Source organism: Sycon ciliatum, chromosome 1 (assembly GCF_964019385.1).
Source record: "Sycon ciliatum chromosome 1, ocSycCili1.1, whole genome shotgun sequence".
NCBI lineage: Eukaryota > Metazoa > Porifera > Calcarea > Leucosolenida > Sycettidae > Sycon > Sycon ciliatum.
The window spans coordinates 2,425,372-2,443,118 of record NC_088643.1 but is presented as its reverse complement, the minus strand read 5'-3'; the positions used below and the strand labels follow the sequence as shown (position 1 = coordinate 2,443,118).

The window sequence follows — 17,747 nt, the reverse complement described above, 5'->3', positions numbered from 1 at the left end:
TACTATAATAATTCTCAAAAGGAAATTGATCGATCGATCGATGTGCAACACGACGTACATGTAGCTACAGCGCAATGACTTCCGTATTTGCTCACATCATTTCAGTGTTATGAGTGTGTTCACATGGCGTGAGCCAGTCAAATGTCAGTAAGTTCGGCAGGAAGCGCGAGCTCCAACAACAAGTCGTTTGGTGCAGCCACCTTTTTCTTTCGACGGTCTTGTACCATCTTGAACAATGATCACCGAAAACAATGAAAAAACGGGTTGACTTGAAGATAGGTTGGGATTTGAATTTTTATTTATTTGTTTGTGTCTTTCCCTCAAACTAAAGATTTATTAATTTATTTCACTCAACTCGTGGTCCATGACCAATTTTTCACCCAAAGTGCGAGAGAGGGGTGATAGGCAACCACGGCAAGAAAAGAAAAGAATAAAGAAAAAGAGAAGAAAGAAGAATAGACAAGAATCCAGCAAGGAGATCCTATCGTACTATCGTACTACATTATGCGATCGGAGTGCATTTTTAAAGCTGGAAAGACATGCTGAGGAAGTTTCAGCCAAAATCTGTAGGACAAAAACAAAGGAGAGTTGGTAAATGCGGCTGAAATAGCACGAGGAAGTGAGAGACTATTACGAGTGGACCGGGACAGAGAAAACCAATTGAATACAGAGAGATGAATGGGAATTTTACCTAGGCGAATTCTGTGGATCAAAATGCAAAGCTGCTGTTTGCGATTATCTTGCAGTGGCTGAGTATTGCTGATACAATAGAGCTCAAGACTAGGAAATAAACGCTGCTTGTTAAACAATATTTTAAGAGGAGATTTATGTTGGATTTCAAGTTTGTTCACAAGATGCTGACTTAGACTACACCAAGACTGACATGCATACTGGAAAATAGGTTGTTACAGGCAAGAATTCAAATTCCGATACACGTGCACAGGCACACTCTCCGAACGCAAATGGGACAACACACCATTACTAGACGTTCTGGATTTCTTCTTGCAAACACACTTCAACCACAACCGGCATAACTCTAAAACCAAAAGGCAAAACTGCAAAAGGAAGCAAAAAAGGGCCAGCAAAGGCACAGCGCGCTTGCGCCACGACATACACGTACACGTGACACAAAAGGTATAATAGTGCGAGCATGACTCATAGTCATAGCTCAGTCATACAGCACAGCGCAGTTGTACAAGCGCATGATCATGATGATCGCGGGTACAAAGGGTTTCAAAAATACAAATAAATTATCATGAGAGCAGCTCAAACAACTACACGTTCGAAGCAGAAACAGAATAGAAGAGAGACGGAGAAGCAGAGTAGAACGCGACTAGACAGGAGAGAATTATCAGTGTCAGTAGAATAATGGCATGCATGGACACTCGTAATAACGGAACAGACGACATGGCCGTAGGCTGCAGCATCTCCACGTGCGCGTTCGCACCAACGTGACTCAGAGGAAAATAAATAAATAAACAGACAGGGTAAGGTCAGAACGAGAATCATTCAAGAGGCTGTCTTGAAACATTTACAGAACAGGCGAGTGGCGACAACATAGGTAATAGATACGAGCGACAAAACATAGAACGGCATGTATTTGGCAGATGAGAACGATGAGGATATAGTATGCCGAGAACACTACTAGTTTTCTTGCAAATATAGTCTACTTGAGGAGCCCATATTAGACAGTCGTCAATAATTATATCAAGGTGCTAATGTTCATGGACAATTTCTATGGTCGATGAGCTGCCAGGACATGATAAAGACACATTGCAGAACTGACCACTAGCACCGCTACAGAAGAACATCACTTTGGTCTTACTAGTGTTCGGTCTCAGCTTCCAAGTCGACATCCAAGAAATGGTGGAGTTGATCTTTTTCTGGAGGTCATCTACTAGCAATTGCCTGCAACTACTTGAAGTGGAAACTGTGGTGTCATCGGCGAACAGTGAAACATTAGGGACGGACATCGGTAGATCATTGACGTAAACTAAAAAGAATAGTGGCCCCAGGATTGACCCCTGTGGCACACCAGAATTAATTGGCTGGGGAGACAAGAGGGTGTTGCCGACGCGTACAGCCTGTGACCTGCCAGTTAAGTAGCTTTCAAAGAAACAAAGCAGTTTGCCACCAATGCCATAGGCACCCAACTTGGCAATCAGGCCTCTATGCCAAACAGTGTCGAAGGCTTTCGCCAGGTCAAAGAAGCACATGCCAGTATGTTCTTTCAAATGTCGGTACTGCATGATGTTTTGGATTAGGTGGACTAGGTGCATAGCTGTGGAGTCTCCTCGCCGGAAACCAGACTGCATGGTATGCATGTACGGGGACAAGTGTCGATATAGCTGATCGTACACAATGCGCTCAAACAGCTTTGAAATACAGCACAGTAGGGAGATGGGTCTGTAGTTCGTTGCATCCGACCAGCAGCCTTTGCGCTTATAAATTTGGACCACTAATGCGTATTTCCAACCGGAGGGAAAGATTCCAGACGACACAGAGATGTTAAAGAGCAGCGATAACGGATATGCTAGGCTGTCTTGGAGGTGTTTCAGGATTTCGTTTGGTCTACCATCTTAACCAGGAGACTTCCTATTGGGAAAACTGCGTATGTATCTGGTTACAGTACGGGATGAAATCGTCAGCGATGTAAACGTTGACTCTATAGGTATTTGGTGGATAGGTGGAACTAACCATTCAGGTCTATCCTTAACGCAGAAGCTGGTAAACTGCTCATTCAGAGCATCCGCAATATCAAGAGGCGCAGTGGCGGAACTTTGGTCAGACTGTGTGATTGCTGTTGGACTAGAGCCCAATGACGATGCTGATTTACGAAGAGTTCTTATAAATGAGTGAAGTGATGGACGCTGGCTGTCGGTGGGAGAAGTAGTAATGGACTGGACGTTTTCTTTATGGGCTACACGTGATAACGTTTTTGCTATATTCCGCTGACGTTTGTACTGCGTTGCATTTGACGGGGTAGGGTATTTTTATAGATGCTGTAGAGGTCATGCTTTCTCTTAATGCCTGCCCTGAGCACTGGTGTCATCCACGGTGGATCCTGGCGTGAAGAGCGGCTTCGGTTACTGGTGGATGACTGGTGATCGCGGTGAGAAGAGCAGACTGAGGAAGACGATTCGAGGACAGACGAGAAGTTAGAAACGGCTGCATCAATATCAAGACCACATAAGAGGTCACTCCAGTGAGTTGCGGCAATTTCAGCATTGATGCCTTCCCATTGCGATTGAGCGAGCAAGTGATGGCTGAAGCGAGGCGGTGCAGTGTAAGATGTGGACTCTCGAGACTGTGCTATGTCTTTAGCAATGGAGAGCCTGCCGAGGACGATTAAGTGATCGGAGGAACCCAGGGGGCTCAGGGATTCAATGGATGTGAACTTCTCGGGAATGTTTGTGGCGACCAGGTCCAGGCAGCCACAAACTTTCATTATTTCCTTGATGTGTAATGATGACGGCGGAATTCATCCTATTTATTGCTATTCTAATTCGTGGGGAAGACACAAATGGGAAAAGTGTGAAGAAAATGGCCTGTCACCCCCAGGACTCGAACCAGGCCAGCGATGCTCTAACCCCTGAGGCCTATGGTGTAGTCGCCATCCCAGCAGAAAGAGTTCAACATTTTCTTCAAACTCCGTGACTCGCACTTCCAAAACCTCTCTAATGAAACCGACGTGTTCGTCCGTGAACGTCTTCCAAGACACTTCTGCTGATGACATTGTTTGTTGCGGTGGTGCTGCCGCAGATAGGGCAGATAATGATGAAGGACCTTGAAATTTTCTGAGAATTTTCATCTTCATGTTTTGCTTATTGTTTGTACTGAGCGAGCAACTCACCCTATTCATTGCGTTAATATCATTCTTACCTCCTGGAAATGTTTTATAATTTTATGTATGAACAGTCGGCGTGGAGAAAACAATTCAATAAGTGCAATAAAGAGTACTATTGATGCACGCATGGCCAAACAACATAACAACGCTGTAGAGTTTAAAGAAATTATAATTACTACCTCCGACAAGCGAAACTTGGCGCGTTTTTTTGTGATTTTGTTGTGTTGGTACCACAACTAACTGACTTCACAAGGCTCTGAGGTTGGTTCCGCGACCCACTAGTACTTTTAGCTCCATGCAATTGGGTGGAGGAAGCCAAGCGAAGAGCTGATGAGTGGCACATGACTCAGACTTAGTCAGAGGCAGGCTGGTCTCTCTTGTACCGGCACAACAGTGCGCGCGTTCATTCTGCGAAGGAAAATCGTCGTGCTTTCGCGTTTCAATGCAAAACCAAGGAGTTCTCTCTCTCTCTCCACTTGATCCCTCAGCCAGCACAGAGTCCATACGTCCATGCCAAACAATCCTGGTGTCCTTCGATAGCCTCCAGAGCGATGCGTCTCTGTTGGCTAAGGGAAATCGCCAGGAATTGCTGCAGGCAATTATTTTGGACTGTTGGTGAGAAAACCCGGCAAAAAGATTTGGAGTTCAGGCGCAGGTGGAGGTGTTGCACAGTTCTTACCACGTCAACCTGGAATGTGGCGGTGGAAAAGACTACCCTCGCCATCGTGGCTCAAACACAGCACATAGGAACGACATCGAGATTTCCAGAGCGTTCACAACAAAGCCACGGCACTCGCTGCAACTGAATCCGCTCTTGTCGCACTTTCGTCTCAAAACAGGGACAATTCCTATCCAGAAAAAAACTGCGATCGCTGAATCAGAGGAGAGTGATTTAGCCCAACTGATGTGTCTAAGGTCCTTGTTGAGCAATACAAAGTTGTATTTTGGCGAGTCAATCTGCTTTGATTGTAAAGTGTGTGTTATTTCGAGTAATTTGAAGTAAAAAAACGCGCCAAGTTTTGCTTGTCGGAGGTAGTATATTACGTCGAATAGTCCAAAATCTAGATTTTCACATTCGGCAGCGAGCTTTGCCCAATGGCAGAACCTTCTCTGTAGATCGTGATAGCAACCGCAGTCGGCCATGCAATAGGTGGTACGGCATGTAGGAGGCCTAAAGTGATTGTTGTTTTATTGTGATTCCCATAGGGCACTCATAAATCCAGTCACAGCCAATCATCGGCTATGCATTTTCTATTATGAGTCTTCGAATCACTTCAATGTGCCTTATGACACCACTTACATCCGGGAATACCTTGATAATGGTAAGGCTCACTATGTTCATCCTAATTGGCATCATCAAGTGTTTTTTTCGGAGGCAGAAAGCAACAAGGACGACTAATTGCACTGTAAAAAAAAAGTAAATTATCGTATCCGTTCCCGAAGGGAACTCACGAAGGCCGCTAACACCCGATAAACCCTAGCGGCAGATGCAGCGCCTAACGGTGGGGGTAAGTGCACTGTGAGTGCACTGTAAGAATTTCCTAAATGTGGACATGTATGAGTAAAAATTTAATGTGAAACAATAATCACAAGGCACACAACATTCCATTGTTACATAGATTCACTGATGAATGTAACAATACTAACAAGAAAACAGTTCTGAACAAATCCTCCGAGTCTTTCCCGTTAGTTGTGTACCTTGTGATCATCGTTTCACATTTTAATGATACATGTCGACATTAAGGAAATGCTTACAGTGCAATTAGTCGCCCTTGTTGCTATCAGCCTACTCAAGCTCAACTGATGAGGGTTGAATTCCCCGAAACACAGTGTATTGAGCAGGTAGTGGTGCTTTCTTCGCAGGTTTGCCCAGTGGAAGTTTCGATTGACTTCTCGTGTGGTCTGAATGGCAGTCGTGAGTCAGTCAAGTGAGAATTCAAGTCGGCAGGAATCGCGCAAGCTCCCACGTAGAGGGCAACTCACAATTCTCTTGTTGCTATGTCCGCTATTTCAGTGCACTTTCATAGGATATGAGACCTAGGCTGAAACACTTACCGTACTCCACGATTAGTGCCACTGGGCCACTATTTTTCACTGTCCATCACAGATGGGGCACTATTCAGGAGAGGGCACTATTTTTTCAATGCTGGTACATTTGCATCATCCAACATAAAAACAAAGAAAAAAGGAGTATGTTCGATTGGTACGATCGGAATCCCGATCCATTCGCACCCTTTCGATTGGTCGAATTCAGATCCGGATCCTTCGGATTTGGATCCGGTCAACTCACCAACCCACCAACCCGCCTTCCATAGAATTGGGCACCATTGCCCGTTTGGCCTTGCGAAGTAAAATAAAAACCAGCAACAACAACACCTTGCTCGGATCCAAAGGTGACATTTGTGGCGGGTAAAAATCATCTCTGTACATATTGTGGTACGCACACGTGGATCAAGATAGAGCTAGCTTGTTGACTTCTTGTACAACGCGTGCGCGCGCGCGCGCGATGAGTACGACTTTTATAAAGTGTTCAGTTGACTCTTAAGGATGCGACGGATTTGGGATCTGGATCCGGATCCTGATCCTTACCAATTGAACATGCCCTTAGTTTGTTGTGAACGATCAGGACTCAGCAGAAACGGCAACCGTGAAGAACTGCAAATTTGATTCTGAAAAGACAAGACTATAGCAAAACAATACCAAACTAATTACACAAGCGCTTGGTTACAGGCCCGGGCGGGGGGGGGGGGGGGGGGGGTCGGGGAGGGCACTATTCATCAAGGGAGGGCTTTTTTCACTGACTCTTAGAGACTGGGGCATTATTCGAGATAGGGCACCATTCAAGAGAGGGCTCTAATCGCGCGAGTACGTGAACTTGGATTGCTCGACCCCCCATTTCTTGCAATCAACTTGCCATAAAGAAGGCCTGTGGTTACAGAATACAATTTACGCGAAGTGAATATCAAGCAGACGAAGAAGTGTTTTCTCGTTGTGCAAGAGGCTCTGGCGATACTGGTACTGAAGTGGACACTGATGCATTGCTAAATTGGGACCAGGATGAAGGAGCGGCTATAAACAGAAAGAGCTCGTTCCCAAAGAACTGCCTTTGCCGATTCCAGCTTAGGAGGCTCAAAAAGAACTAGAATGTCTCATGGACTCCGCACCAAGTCGATTGGAGGGCTCAGCAGCGCGTGTCTTACTTTCCTGATGAAGCACGTACAGTTAGTTGTGGCCGGTTGTACTGCCAGGCCTCCAGTCAAATGCTATCATTAACACGCATGCACTCGCTATTGCAGACCAGTGGAGAGCACACATCATATGGAGGATTCATGGAGTGCTGGGCAACCGAATCTGGCATGTGATAATCATGTAGGATAGTCCACGCACGAGGCGCAGCCCATGAAAGTGTGGACGGCCTGTATGATAGTGTGTATGTATGTCCACGCACAAGGTGCAGCCCATGAGATGGGCGCCCATGAAATGGACGGAGTGTGGACGGCCCACGCACGAAGTACAATGCCCATTAGGAGGCAGGAGTGTGGGAGTATGAGTGTGATGGCCGAAGGCCGTGATAATTGCCAGATGAGAGGAGATGGCTGGCCCATGGTTGCCCAGCCTCCATGCTAGGTTGTGACACATTGCAATGCAAGTGAATGACACTGTTGTTGCTATCAGCGCAGTTTGTCAGCACAATCCTAGCAGAGCAAGTTGCTGTGCTGTTCCAAACGGTCAGCCGTGTGGGTACGTGCATGGGTGCGAGTTGCGTGCTGTGTGGCTGGTTATTACGTACCTCCATGCGTTCTGTGATGCGCTTGTACCTCTGACAGCTTTTGGGTCAGCTGCGCCATGTCTGTGTCGGTTGTCCTGATGTAGCGCAAGACACTGTCGCTTCTCCATCGGCCCATTGCCCTGATTAGCCAGTCAGGGGTACCCGCCATGGCTGCAGTTGTGGCGGCATCGATGCGGAACGAATGACCAGCATAATCGCGTGAATTGGGTGTTCCCGTGAGTGGGAGAAGGTGTCGGAGCTCTTCTGTCAGTGCCTGCCTGGTCAGCGATCTCCCAGAGCGGTAGCGGAAGAGTGCGTCAGACGGACAGACTGTAAAATATGCCAGGAGGGCGGCAACCGGGCAAGATTTTGAAGTGGTACTACCAATTATCACTGCATGGCCCTGACGGAATTGGTCCGTCTTCGATTGCTTGATGTGGAAGCGGATACATGTGCGTCCTTGATTGACATCCAGAGTCACATCCTGGCGCGTGGCATGAGTGGCAGGGTCAAACCCGGCTGGAGGTGCAGTGAATTCAGCGCATCGGAGAAATCCGAAAAAGGCGAGCACCATTGCCGCCTTGAGCATGCACTTGTCCTGCTGGTGATGCCGTTGTGAAGTAGTCTTCTCCCCCTGGCCCCCGCCACACAACAACGAGAACTCTTGATCATATCTGCAATACTTATATTATACCAAGAAATGACGAGGGCGCAGGAGGAGAGAGACAAACTTTGTGTAGGGACAAAACGACGACGGGAAAGACTCCCGGGAAAAGACTCGAAGAAAACAACAAAGAACAAGCAGTAATAAACCAACGACAAATCGAGACGACCAATCAGGGACCAATACGTACAGAACACATGACCAAGACCAAGACAACCAGACCACGGACGAATCACACACGACTCTCATTCCCAGATCAAACTAGCACTGCGCATGTACAGCATTCACTTGACAGTCACTCTCACACAGACGGAAGCACATCCTCACACTCTGACAACGCGTACTCTTGCATGCACCACATCATAAACGTCACACATCACACCATACTCGCGTGTACACTTAGACCATATTATGACATCAGACACTGGACTCCACAAGACAAGAACCAAATACAACGACATGCGTAAATCATAGTCGTAATACAAATTCGCAACAGTTGGTCCAGGCTGAGTTGGTTGAGGAGCTTCCGCAGCAAATCAATGGTGATTGGGAGGCCAGTGCACTGGATTGCCGGGTCAGTCGCCGTCCTCTTGATGCCTCGCATAACACGTGGCAGCAGCAATGCGTTCATCGTTGGATCTCGGAATCCGGCTTCGAGATGCATGTTGCGTACTGCGGCCATGTTTTTTTTTTATTTATTTTTTTACTAAGTACACAACCTACTCGTCAGAAGGGGAGAAGACAACAAAGTATACAATGACAAAACAGCAGGGAGAGTAGGGGCTGCAAAGCAAGCCTGTGCTGGTGAGGCAAGTCCACAACACCGACCTATGGTCTCGGCGTTAACGTGAGCTTGCGCACCATAGCCTAAAAGAAGGGGGTGATTTAGTGCGATAAAGACAAGAGAAGTTGAGGTAGAATGGATGAGGAGAAAGAGAGAGAGAGAGAAAGGGGGGGTGGAGAAAGAGAGAGAGAGAGAGAGAGAGAGAGAGAGAGAGAAGAGAGAGAGAGAGAGAGAGAGAGAGAGAGAGAGAGAGAGAGAGAGAGAGAGAGAGAGAGAGAGAGAGAGGGAGGGAGGGAGGGAGGGAGAGAGAGAAAGAGAGAGAGAGAGAGAGACTGAGAGTGAGTGAGAGAGAGAGAGAGGGGGGGGGGGGTGGTGTAGACATGAATTGTCTGTGGTTGAACCGATTGTGTGAGGTGTGCTGCGAAGCAGCTGAGCATCGTGTCTGTAGCCGGCATGGGCATCCATCTCTGCAACGCACAGAATTGCGTAAATTTCCTTTCGCCAGCGGTGTACGTGCGCCCTGTTGTCGGGGCGATTACCATGGCTGCCAGGTCGGCGACCTCCCGCATTGGTCCAGGAGAGGGAGGCGGATTTCAGTGTCCAGGGCTTGCTGTGCCGATCGTGCCAGCTGCTGGAATGCCTGTCAGAGTGAAACGGAAATAGTGAGTCCACCAATCAGAGATGAGCATACGGCTTGTGCATCACGACTCGAGGCCTCCAGGACAATGTCATCAGCGAACTCTTGGTGAACTATGCTACTAGAAACTATTTCGTTGAGTTGACGAGTGTACAATGTGAAGAGAGGGGGGTTAAGCACGCTACCCTGGGGAACACCTCGGGTACAAGATACTGGTCTGGACAATGCGCCTTCTATACGAACTGGCTGGTAACGACCAGATACTTTGAAATAGGTAGCTCGTGAACCAGTCCAAGACTTTACCACATGCGCCAACAGAATACAGTTGGGACACTACCTGTTCATGATGTACGCGGTCAAACACCTTTGACATATCCACTAGGGCAATGCCAGTTACTTTGTGATCAGGTCGGTTCTTGAGCCAGCGATTAGTAGCGAGAGTGAGAGCATCCTCCGTTGAGTGATGTTCTCGATATGCAAATTGTGTACCAGGGATAGCTCGGCAGGTATCAAGGTAAGCCATAAGTTGCTGTTTGATGATTTTCTCCCGCAATCGTGAAACAGAGGTACACTGGTCTATAATTACCACAGACAGTTGGATCGCCTCCTTTAATGAGGGGACTGACGTGAGAAAGCTTGAACATTGATGGCACACACCCAGTGGCTAGTGATCTGTTGAAGATCAAAGTCAATGTAGGCGCCAGTTCATGTGCACACTCACGCAGCACAATGCCTGGGATTGCATCACTACCTGTCGCTTTATGGGGGTTCACACTTTGTAGCAGCTTGCAGTTCAACGCAACTTTGTCAAATACCAATCCCGTAAAACCTACCGCTCTTACATCAGCTCCCTCTCTGCAACAATCTCATCACCCAATCGGCCTTCTCTCTATCAGTTCATTCGCACCCAGCATCCTAGTGTCTCTCGCGCCCCAATCCAGTGCTTGATTGATCCTGATGGCAACTGTCAGTCTGAGGCAAAGTCCATTGTGGACACTCTGAACAAACAGTTTGTCTCTCCCGGCCTTCCCGACGATCCGAACTGGGTTATCCCGCCCCTGCACCCAGCTCCAGAGCTGCGCGCTCCACTTCTGGAGGTCTTTACAACAACTGGTGTGGTCCGCAAACAACTGAAACGTCTTAAGAGCTGCAAGTCTCCTAGAAAAGACGGTATTCCAAATGAAGTCCTTGAACTGCTGGTGCCTTCCTTGTCGTATCCCCTGTGCTTGCTCTTCAACTTGTCATATCGTGCAGGAGTCTTCCCATCTGCGTGGAAATCTGCTATTGTTGTCCCGATATTTAAGAAAGGACAACGCTCCCAAGCTGTTAATTACAGGCCCATCTCCCTCTTACCGACTATATCCAAGGTCTGTGAACGCATCTGCTATGAATCTCTCTACCACCATGTCACCCCTGCCCTCTCCTCTGCACAATCCGGCTTCTGTCGTGGCGACTCAACTACTTTGCAATTGACACACTTAATCCAGGATATTTACGGACATCGTAACCTGAAGAAGCATGTAGGTCTTGTCTTTTTTGATCTATCAAAAGCGTTCGACACAGTCTGGCATCGAGGCCTACTTGCTAAGCTTGACTCTATTTTTCTAGTACGTGGTACAGCTCTGCAGTGGATGTCGTCATATTTGTCGTCCCGTCATCAAACTGTCCGTGTCTCTGCTTCCTTGTCCGATCCTTTACCTGTAGTGTCTGGTGTTCCACAGGGGTCCATACTGGGTCCACTCCTTTTCATAACTTATGTGAACGATCTGCCCTCTCTAGTTCTAGACGTCAGCCTTTTGCTGATGACACTGTTGTGCTCTGACAGCTCGCCGTCCAACCTCGTTCCCTCCATGCAGACCGGCATTAACTCCACCATAGCATGGATGGAAGCTTGGAAGCTGAGGCCCAACATCGCGAAGACCGAAGCAATGTTCATCAGCCCATCGCCGCCCACTCAGCCGTTGCACTTTCCAGGAGCCAATGCTAACGTTAAAATTATTCATGAACACAAACACCTTGGTGTTATATTCGACAGCCATATATCCTGGTCCCCACAGGTCCAGTCAGTATGCAAGCGAGCTAGCTCCTCCCTTGGCATGTTGCAATCTCACTGCCACTATTTAAATGACCATTGCCGCAAATTGTTCTTTACGTCGTATATTCCACCTATATTTGAATACTGTGACACAGCGTGGTGCGGCCTGTGTCAGGCCCTTCTTCAAACTCTGGAAATACACCAGCCTCTGCTTCTAAAAATCCTGTTTCGCAAAGATCAAACATTCTCCTCCCAACGTCTCTAAGTTTAGCTTCAGTATCTCCCCTCTTAGAGCGACACCAGCAACATCTTTGCATCCTTGTTCACATGATCTTATTAGACCTGGCTCCCAAACACTTTGCTAAGTATAACTGGTTTGTGTCCACCAGATCAACACGTCATTCCTTCTCATTACCCCGTGCCAATACCTCCCTGTTTCTGAAATCTCCTATCTTCTCTGCGTACACTCTCTGTCCGGTCTTCCCTGCCAACTAGCATTTTATCAACTTCCCATACAATGTTTCCTAAATGTCCTGGCAGTGTATCATGCTGAACGGGTAAGAAACAAGGAAATCCAAGTATCAGGCATCGATTTCACCCAACATATCGATATTTTGCTCCGATTTTGCCGGCAATTTCCGCTATTGAAATTCTTCGATATTTTGCCGAAAGAATTGCCGGCAGGATCTGTGTGGGCCTATCACCGAGCCTGCAGACTACAATTTTCACATCAAGGTTCAACTCAACGGTTCAAAAGCAGGGAGTCGCAAGAGGCTTTTACGACTCTCTAGTTCAAAGGTTCAACCCGAGTGACGTAAACGGGCCCAAACAGGCTGTAAATGAGCACGTGACCGCTTACTCAACCGTGTTCAATTGGTAATAAGGGCCGAATGCTGCATTGCAGCCTTTTCGGAACAAAACCAGTTGACTCAGCGGCCAAAAGACTACAACACATGGACCAATCGCGGTCATCCGTGCTTTTATAAGAACGAAACGGCGTTTTAGTGACTTTTTCCATACAAATCCCTATCTAGTAGGGCGCAGCCACCCAGTTTCGGTGGAAGTGCGCGAGTTCGATTGGGAATAAGGGAGGAAGGGAGCGTCTCAGCTTCCTCTTACCAAGACCGTGCCATTCGACTCAGCACCCCGAAGACTACAACTGGTGAAAAACTGAAGACTGTATTTACTTATTGGTCTCAACCATTCAAATCAACCAGAAACAAGAAAGAACAACGATCAGCAAATCGCTGTCATCAGCAAAACGTGCCCGCGTGCGTGCATTGGCTTATGTGTACACCAGTGTGCGCGCATGCATATCGAAGAGCAGAAAAGTAGATGATCACAATTAATCATGCATGATGCATCGATGAGTCACGTACAGGGAGTCGTAAAATACCGACTCCCTGGTCACGTACAACGTAACCATGGATATAACAATAATGGCGACAGCAAAGTTCCGCGTCCAAAAGCGCAGCGCAGGTAGATCTACAACAAGGAAAAGTCAGAGTGCAGAACAAACAGAAATTCAAATCGAAAGGAGATAAATATTGTGGAGATGAAGCGAATCGGTTTGGTCTGTCAGAGGGTGCTTGCACCCAGCGACAGGGTGACAGCAAACTCCGTTAGAGAGAGAGAATGCAAGCAACCACGAGAATGCAAGCAACCACGTAAGTACTATCTATGCAACTAATTATATCGGCGTATCCGACAAACACACACGACAAACACTGTATCGTAACAACGCACTCGTAAATGATGTTATCACAACGACACTCATTCTATTTCAGAGCAGTATCCTGTCCAATCACACTCGTAAATCTCGCACACTCCCTCCTTGGCAACGCGACAACTGACACTCGTAAATCTCGCACACTCGTAAATCTCGCACACTCGTAAATCTCGCACAGTGTCTGTCGAGTCTGCGAGCTTGCCCACAAGCAATACGGTGATGCTGGCTCAAGTCATCAATGCCTGGGTCTCCGATCAAACGCTGATGCAGACGGTTTCGCCCACGCAATGCCAACAAGTTGACCTGTCAATCATGCTCGTGAGAGGTAATTACAAGTCAAGTTCGAACGAATTAACAATCAGAGAGAAAATGAGGACCTATGGCAGGGTGTTACGTAACTTGTAGTTCCTTGGTCCTTTTTCTTTTCTATGAGTTAATCTTGGGCTCTCCATCCGAGTCTATTCTGTGACTAGTGTCGTTCGTTACGTGCTCTGTGACTAGTTTATAGAGAATAAAGACCAAGGAACTACAAGTTACGCTAAAAATGTCAACTAACACCACCAAGTTACTAACCAATCAGCTCATGCGATAACATTGCACGACACTGACCGACGGAACTGACGTTCTACAATTAACTGGCTAACAGCTCTAGCACATCTTGGATGCACACTCCAACAGTCTTCCAACTTGGTGTGGTGAAACACTTCACTTTATACTTGTACAATCATGCACACACTGTCGCGGACAGCTGGCCAGCAGCTGCCGCGACAACTTCAAGATGGGAGAGAGACCTGGTTCGTTGTCACTTCTTTCACCACATAAAGATCACTGCTTGGAGAGAGAAAACTACCGAGAGAAGGACACGAAGTACTACAACAGAGCGTTTCGAAAAGGATTCGCTCCCACGGCAGCGTACGCATGCCGTGCCAGCGTACTGTGTGCAAAAATGTGAAACCAAAAGTAGATTATCATGATTTTGCTGCGTGCAAAAGCCAGCCAGTTTGGGAAGTGCATCGTATACGATCGCGTATCGACGCATTATGGCGGCTGCATTGGAGCGCTGCCAGTGTGTGCATGCAAAAAAGGAAAATAAATAAATCAAAAAAATGCAGTTCAAATAAATCGACAGTTCGATCGAAGAGATCAAATATTTCCACACATGCAATTAATTTCACAACAAGATTATAGAGCGAAGCTAGTCATGTGTCAAGCTACCTTACTACAAATACTTACTATACCTAGAATTTAGCTATGGGCAGCGGACCTGGACCCTATCGCTCCTGGGATGTACCTTAGGTAAGAGTGCGACGTAAAGACAAATTGTAAATACTATAAATTCAAATTGCATTCGTAACATGTATTCAAATATTAATGTTAACAGTCCGGCATTCGCACATATTGCGACACTTGGAAGGTTCTAAGTTATAGAAATAACATAAGGGGGGGGGGGGGCGGGCGATAAGGAGGATTTTTAGCATAACTTGCAGTTCCTTGATCCTTTTTCTTTTCTATAAATTAATCCTTGGCTCTCCATGCGAGTCCATTCTGTGACTAGTGCCGTTCGTTACGTGAGTGGTCCACTCGTGAATTACCGGATTTGTTTAGCACATTGCATGCTATCTGTAGATATCGTACATGCAGTTGTATGTAGTACTATGTACGCACGTGCAGGCATGCACGTGCTTGTACCGCTTTATGTATAGCACGAGAGAAATGACATGGCGCACTTCTGATAGAGAACTAAACAAGATCTGTTTAGCACAATGGCTGTCTTGTGAGTGACTGAATAGATGTCTACATTGGCGCAGTGAACGAAAATGACAAAGGGCAGGACGCCCAAGGAATTTATTCCTGACTATGCTGCGAGCAACGTCGGTGCTGATTTTGAACTCTGGCTCGAGGACATAAATGATTTCCTTTCAATCAGTGAAGTGACGGCAGCAGCTGACAAGAAACGCTTGTTCTTGAATCTGGCTGGATTAGCAGTGAGGCGCATTGTGAAAGGTCTGGTTGTCACGGTGGAGCAGACACAAGATGGCTCACCTGGAGATGAGTACCAAGCCTTGACGGACGCATTGTTGGCACACTTTCGACCGTCAACAAATGTCACGTCTGAACGTCACAAATTCCGCCAACTCCGCCAAATGGAGGGCGAGTCGGTGACTTCGTTCGTTGGGCGGCTGAGAGAAAAGGCAGATGTTTGCGAATTCAGCTCCACTTCTGTGGATACCATTGTCAACTGCCAAATTCGAGACCAGCTGATCGTGGGCCTGCGTTCTGTTGAGCTTCGAAAGGAGCTGCTGAAACAGTCGAAGCTGACCCTGAACGACGCCGGCACCAAGTCAGTGGCGTTGGAAGCGTCGATTACTGACAGTAAACTGTACGATAGTACCAGAGCTAGTGACACACCGCCTGTGTTCCCCGTGCCCATCCAGCGTGTGCAAGCTGTCTCTGCAGCTGGTTCTGGATCAGAGGGAAAGAAGTGCAAATACTGCGGACGTAGTCACAAACCAGGCATGCGTAACTGTCCTGCGGCCAACGTCACTTGCAACAAGTGTGGCAAGCGAGGGCATTTTGCAGCGGTCTGCATGTCAAACAAAGTGGAAAGACACGAAGAAAGAGCCCGGCCAGTAGAGGATGAGCCTGATGAGTATGAGCATGCAAGTCGCATGTACGACTCCGCTTTCGCCGTCAGTAGCTCGGCACTCGCAGGCGACAAGACATTCCAGACTACACTCAAAGTCAATGGTGAGCTGTGCACTGGACTGTTAGACACAGGTGCAACTCGGACGATCCTCACTGATGATGTGATCAAGCCCACGCGCAAGAGTGACCGCTTGCTGAAGCGTACAATGGCGGTGTCGTAGAGACTTTGGGCATGGCTGACGTCCACATTTCACATGGTGGCAAGAACGTGAAGTGCAGTTGTTTCGTGGTAGCAGCCAGTCAGCACTCCGTTCTCTTCGGACAGGATGTCATCAAGGAGCTGAACCTCCTGTCACAAGCAAACGTGGTGAACGTGTCACCCATCGAAATCTCTCTGGAAGACGGTTCAAAGCCTCTAGCCCAGCCACCACGACGCCCAGCTTTCAGTATCCGGGCTGACATCGAGACCGAGCTGAAACGGCTGACCAAGTTGGATATCATTGAACCCGTCAAGGAAGCCACGCCGTGGGTGTCACCACTTGTTCCAGTCCGCAAACTGAATGGAGCATTGCGACTATGCGTGGACTACAGAGAACTGAATAAGAGAGTTACACGTGAGCGCAACGTTCTTCCAACCGTTGACGAGATCACAGCTCAGCTTGATGGCGCAGGGGTCTTCTCAGTTCTGGATGCGGAATCTGGATTCCATCAGCTACTCTTGTCAGAAGAAGCAAGGCCTCTAACGACTTTCTCATCGCACTGTGGCCTGTTCCGTTTCAAGCGTTTACCTTTCGGCATTGCATTTGCGCCTGAGATTTTCCAGCGAGTGGTGTCCGACATTCTGGAAGGCCTGCCAGGAGTCATCGTCTACATCGACGACATCCTAGTGTTTGGCTCCAATCAAGCAGAACACGATGCACGGCTAGAAGCAGTCAAGCAGCGACTGCGAGCAGCTAACCTCCAACTCAACTGGACCAAGTGCCGACTGAACCAGGACCGTGTGAAGTATCTGGGACATTGGCTAAGTGCGACCGGCTTGTCCCCAGATGATGACAAGTTACAAGCCATCCAGGAGCTGGCCCCTCCGAAATCTATCTCTGATGTGCGACGGTTCCTGGGGATGGCTACGTACCTTGGAAAGTTCATTCCGAACTTGGCCCAGATCACGGCTTCTCTGCGCAGGCTAGCAAAGCGTGATCCCTTCAGTGTGGATGATGAAGTCCTGCAGGCATTCACCTCAGCAAAGGCTGGTGTAGCGTCAGCTTTGCAAGCGTTGGCATTCTTTCAACCAGCATTGGACGTCCCTACTGCTATCAGCTGTGATGCATCGCCAGACGGTTTGGGAGCAGTCCTGTGGCAGAAGAATACCAGCGGCTGTTGGGTACCAGTGACATGTGCCAGTCGCTCTCTATCAGATGTTGAGTCACGCTATTCTCAGCTGGAACGAGAGATGCTGGGAGTGGTATTCGGCCTGACTCGCTTTCGGCAGTATGTACTAGGCCGAGAAGTGCAAGTGTTTACGGATCACAAGCCGCTTATTTCTATCGTCCAGAAGCCGTTCGACGAAGTGCCACCGAGGCTTCAGAGATGGCTGGTCGCATTGATGCCCTATCGCTACAGCTTGGTGTTCGTCCCT

The 17,747-nt window shown here is 47.8% G+C and overlaps 1 protein-coding gene and 1 long non-coding RNA gene across 3 annotated transcripts in view; one reads left to right on the top strand and one right to left on the bottom strand.

Moving 5' to 3' along the window:
* The window catches only part of LOC135809921 (uncharacterized), a 120,518-nt gene that overhangs the window by 53,611 nt on the left and 49,160 nt on the right, over nucleotides 1-17,747 (bottom strand). The gene's annotated exons all lie outside the window — the stretch shown is intronic.
* The window catches only part of LOC135809906 (uncharacterized), a 205,808-nt gene that overhangs the window by 168,696 nt on the left and 19,365 nt on the right, over nucleotides 1-17,747 (top strand). For both annotated transcript variants that reach the window (XM_065323364.1, XM_065323355.1), the window contains one exon: nucleotides 5,054-5,169. In XM_065323364.1, the coding sequence (XP_065179436.1) occupies nucleotides 5,054-5,169 (116 nt within the window). The remainder of the gene's footprint in view (nucleotides 1-5,053; nucleotides 5,170-17,747) is intronic.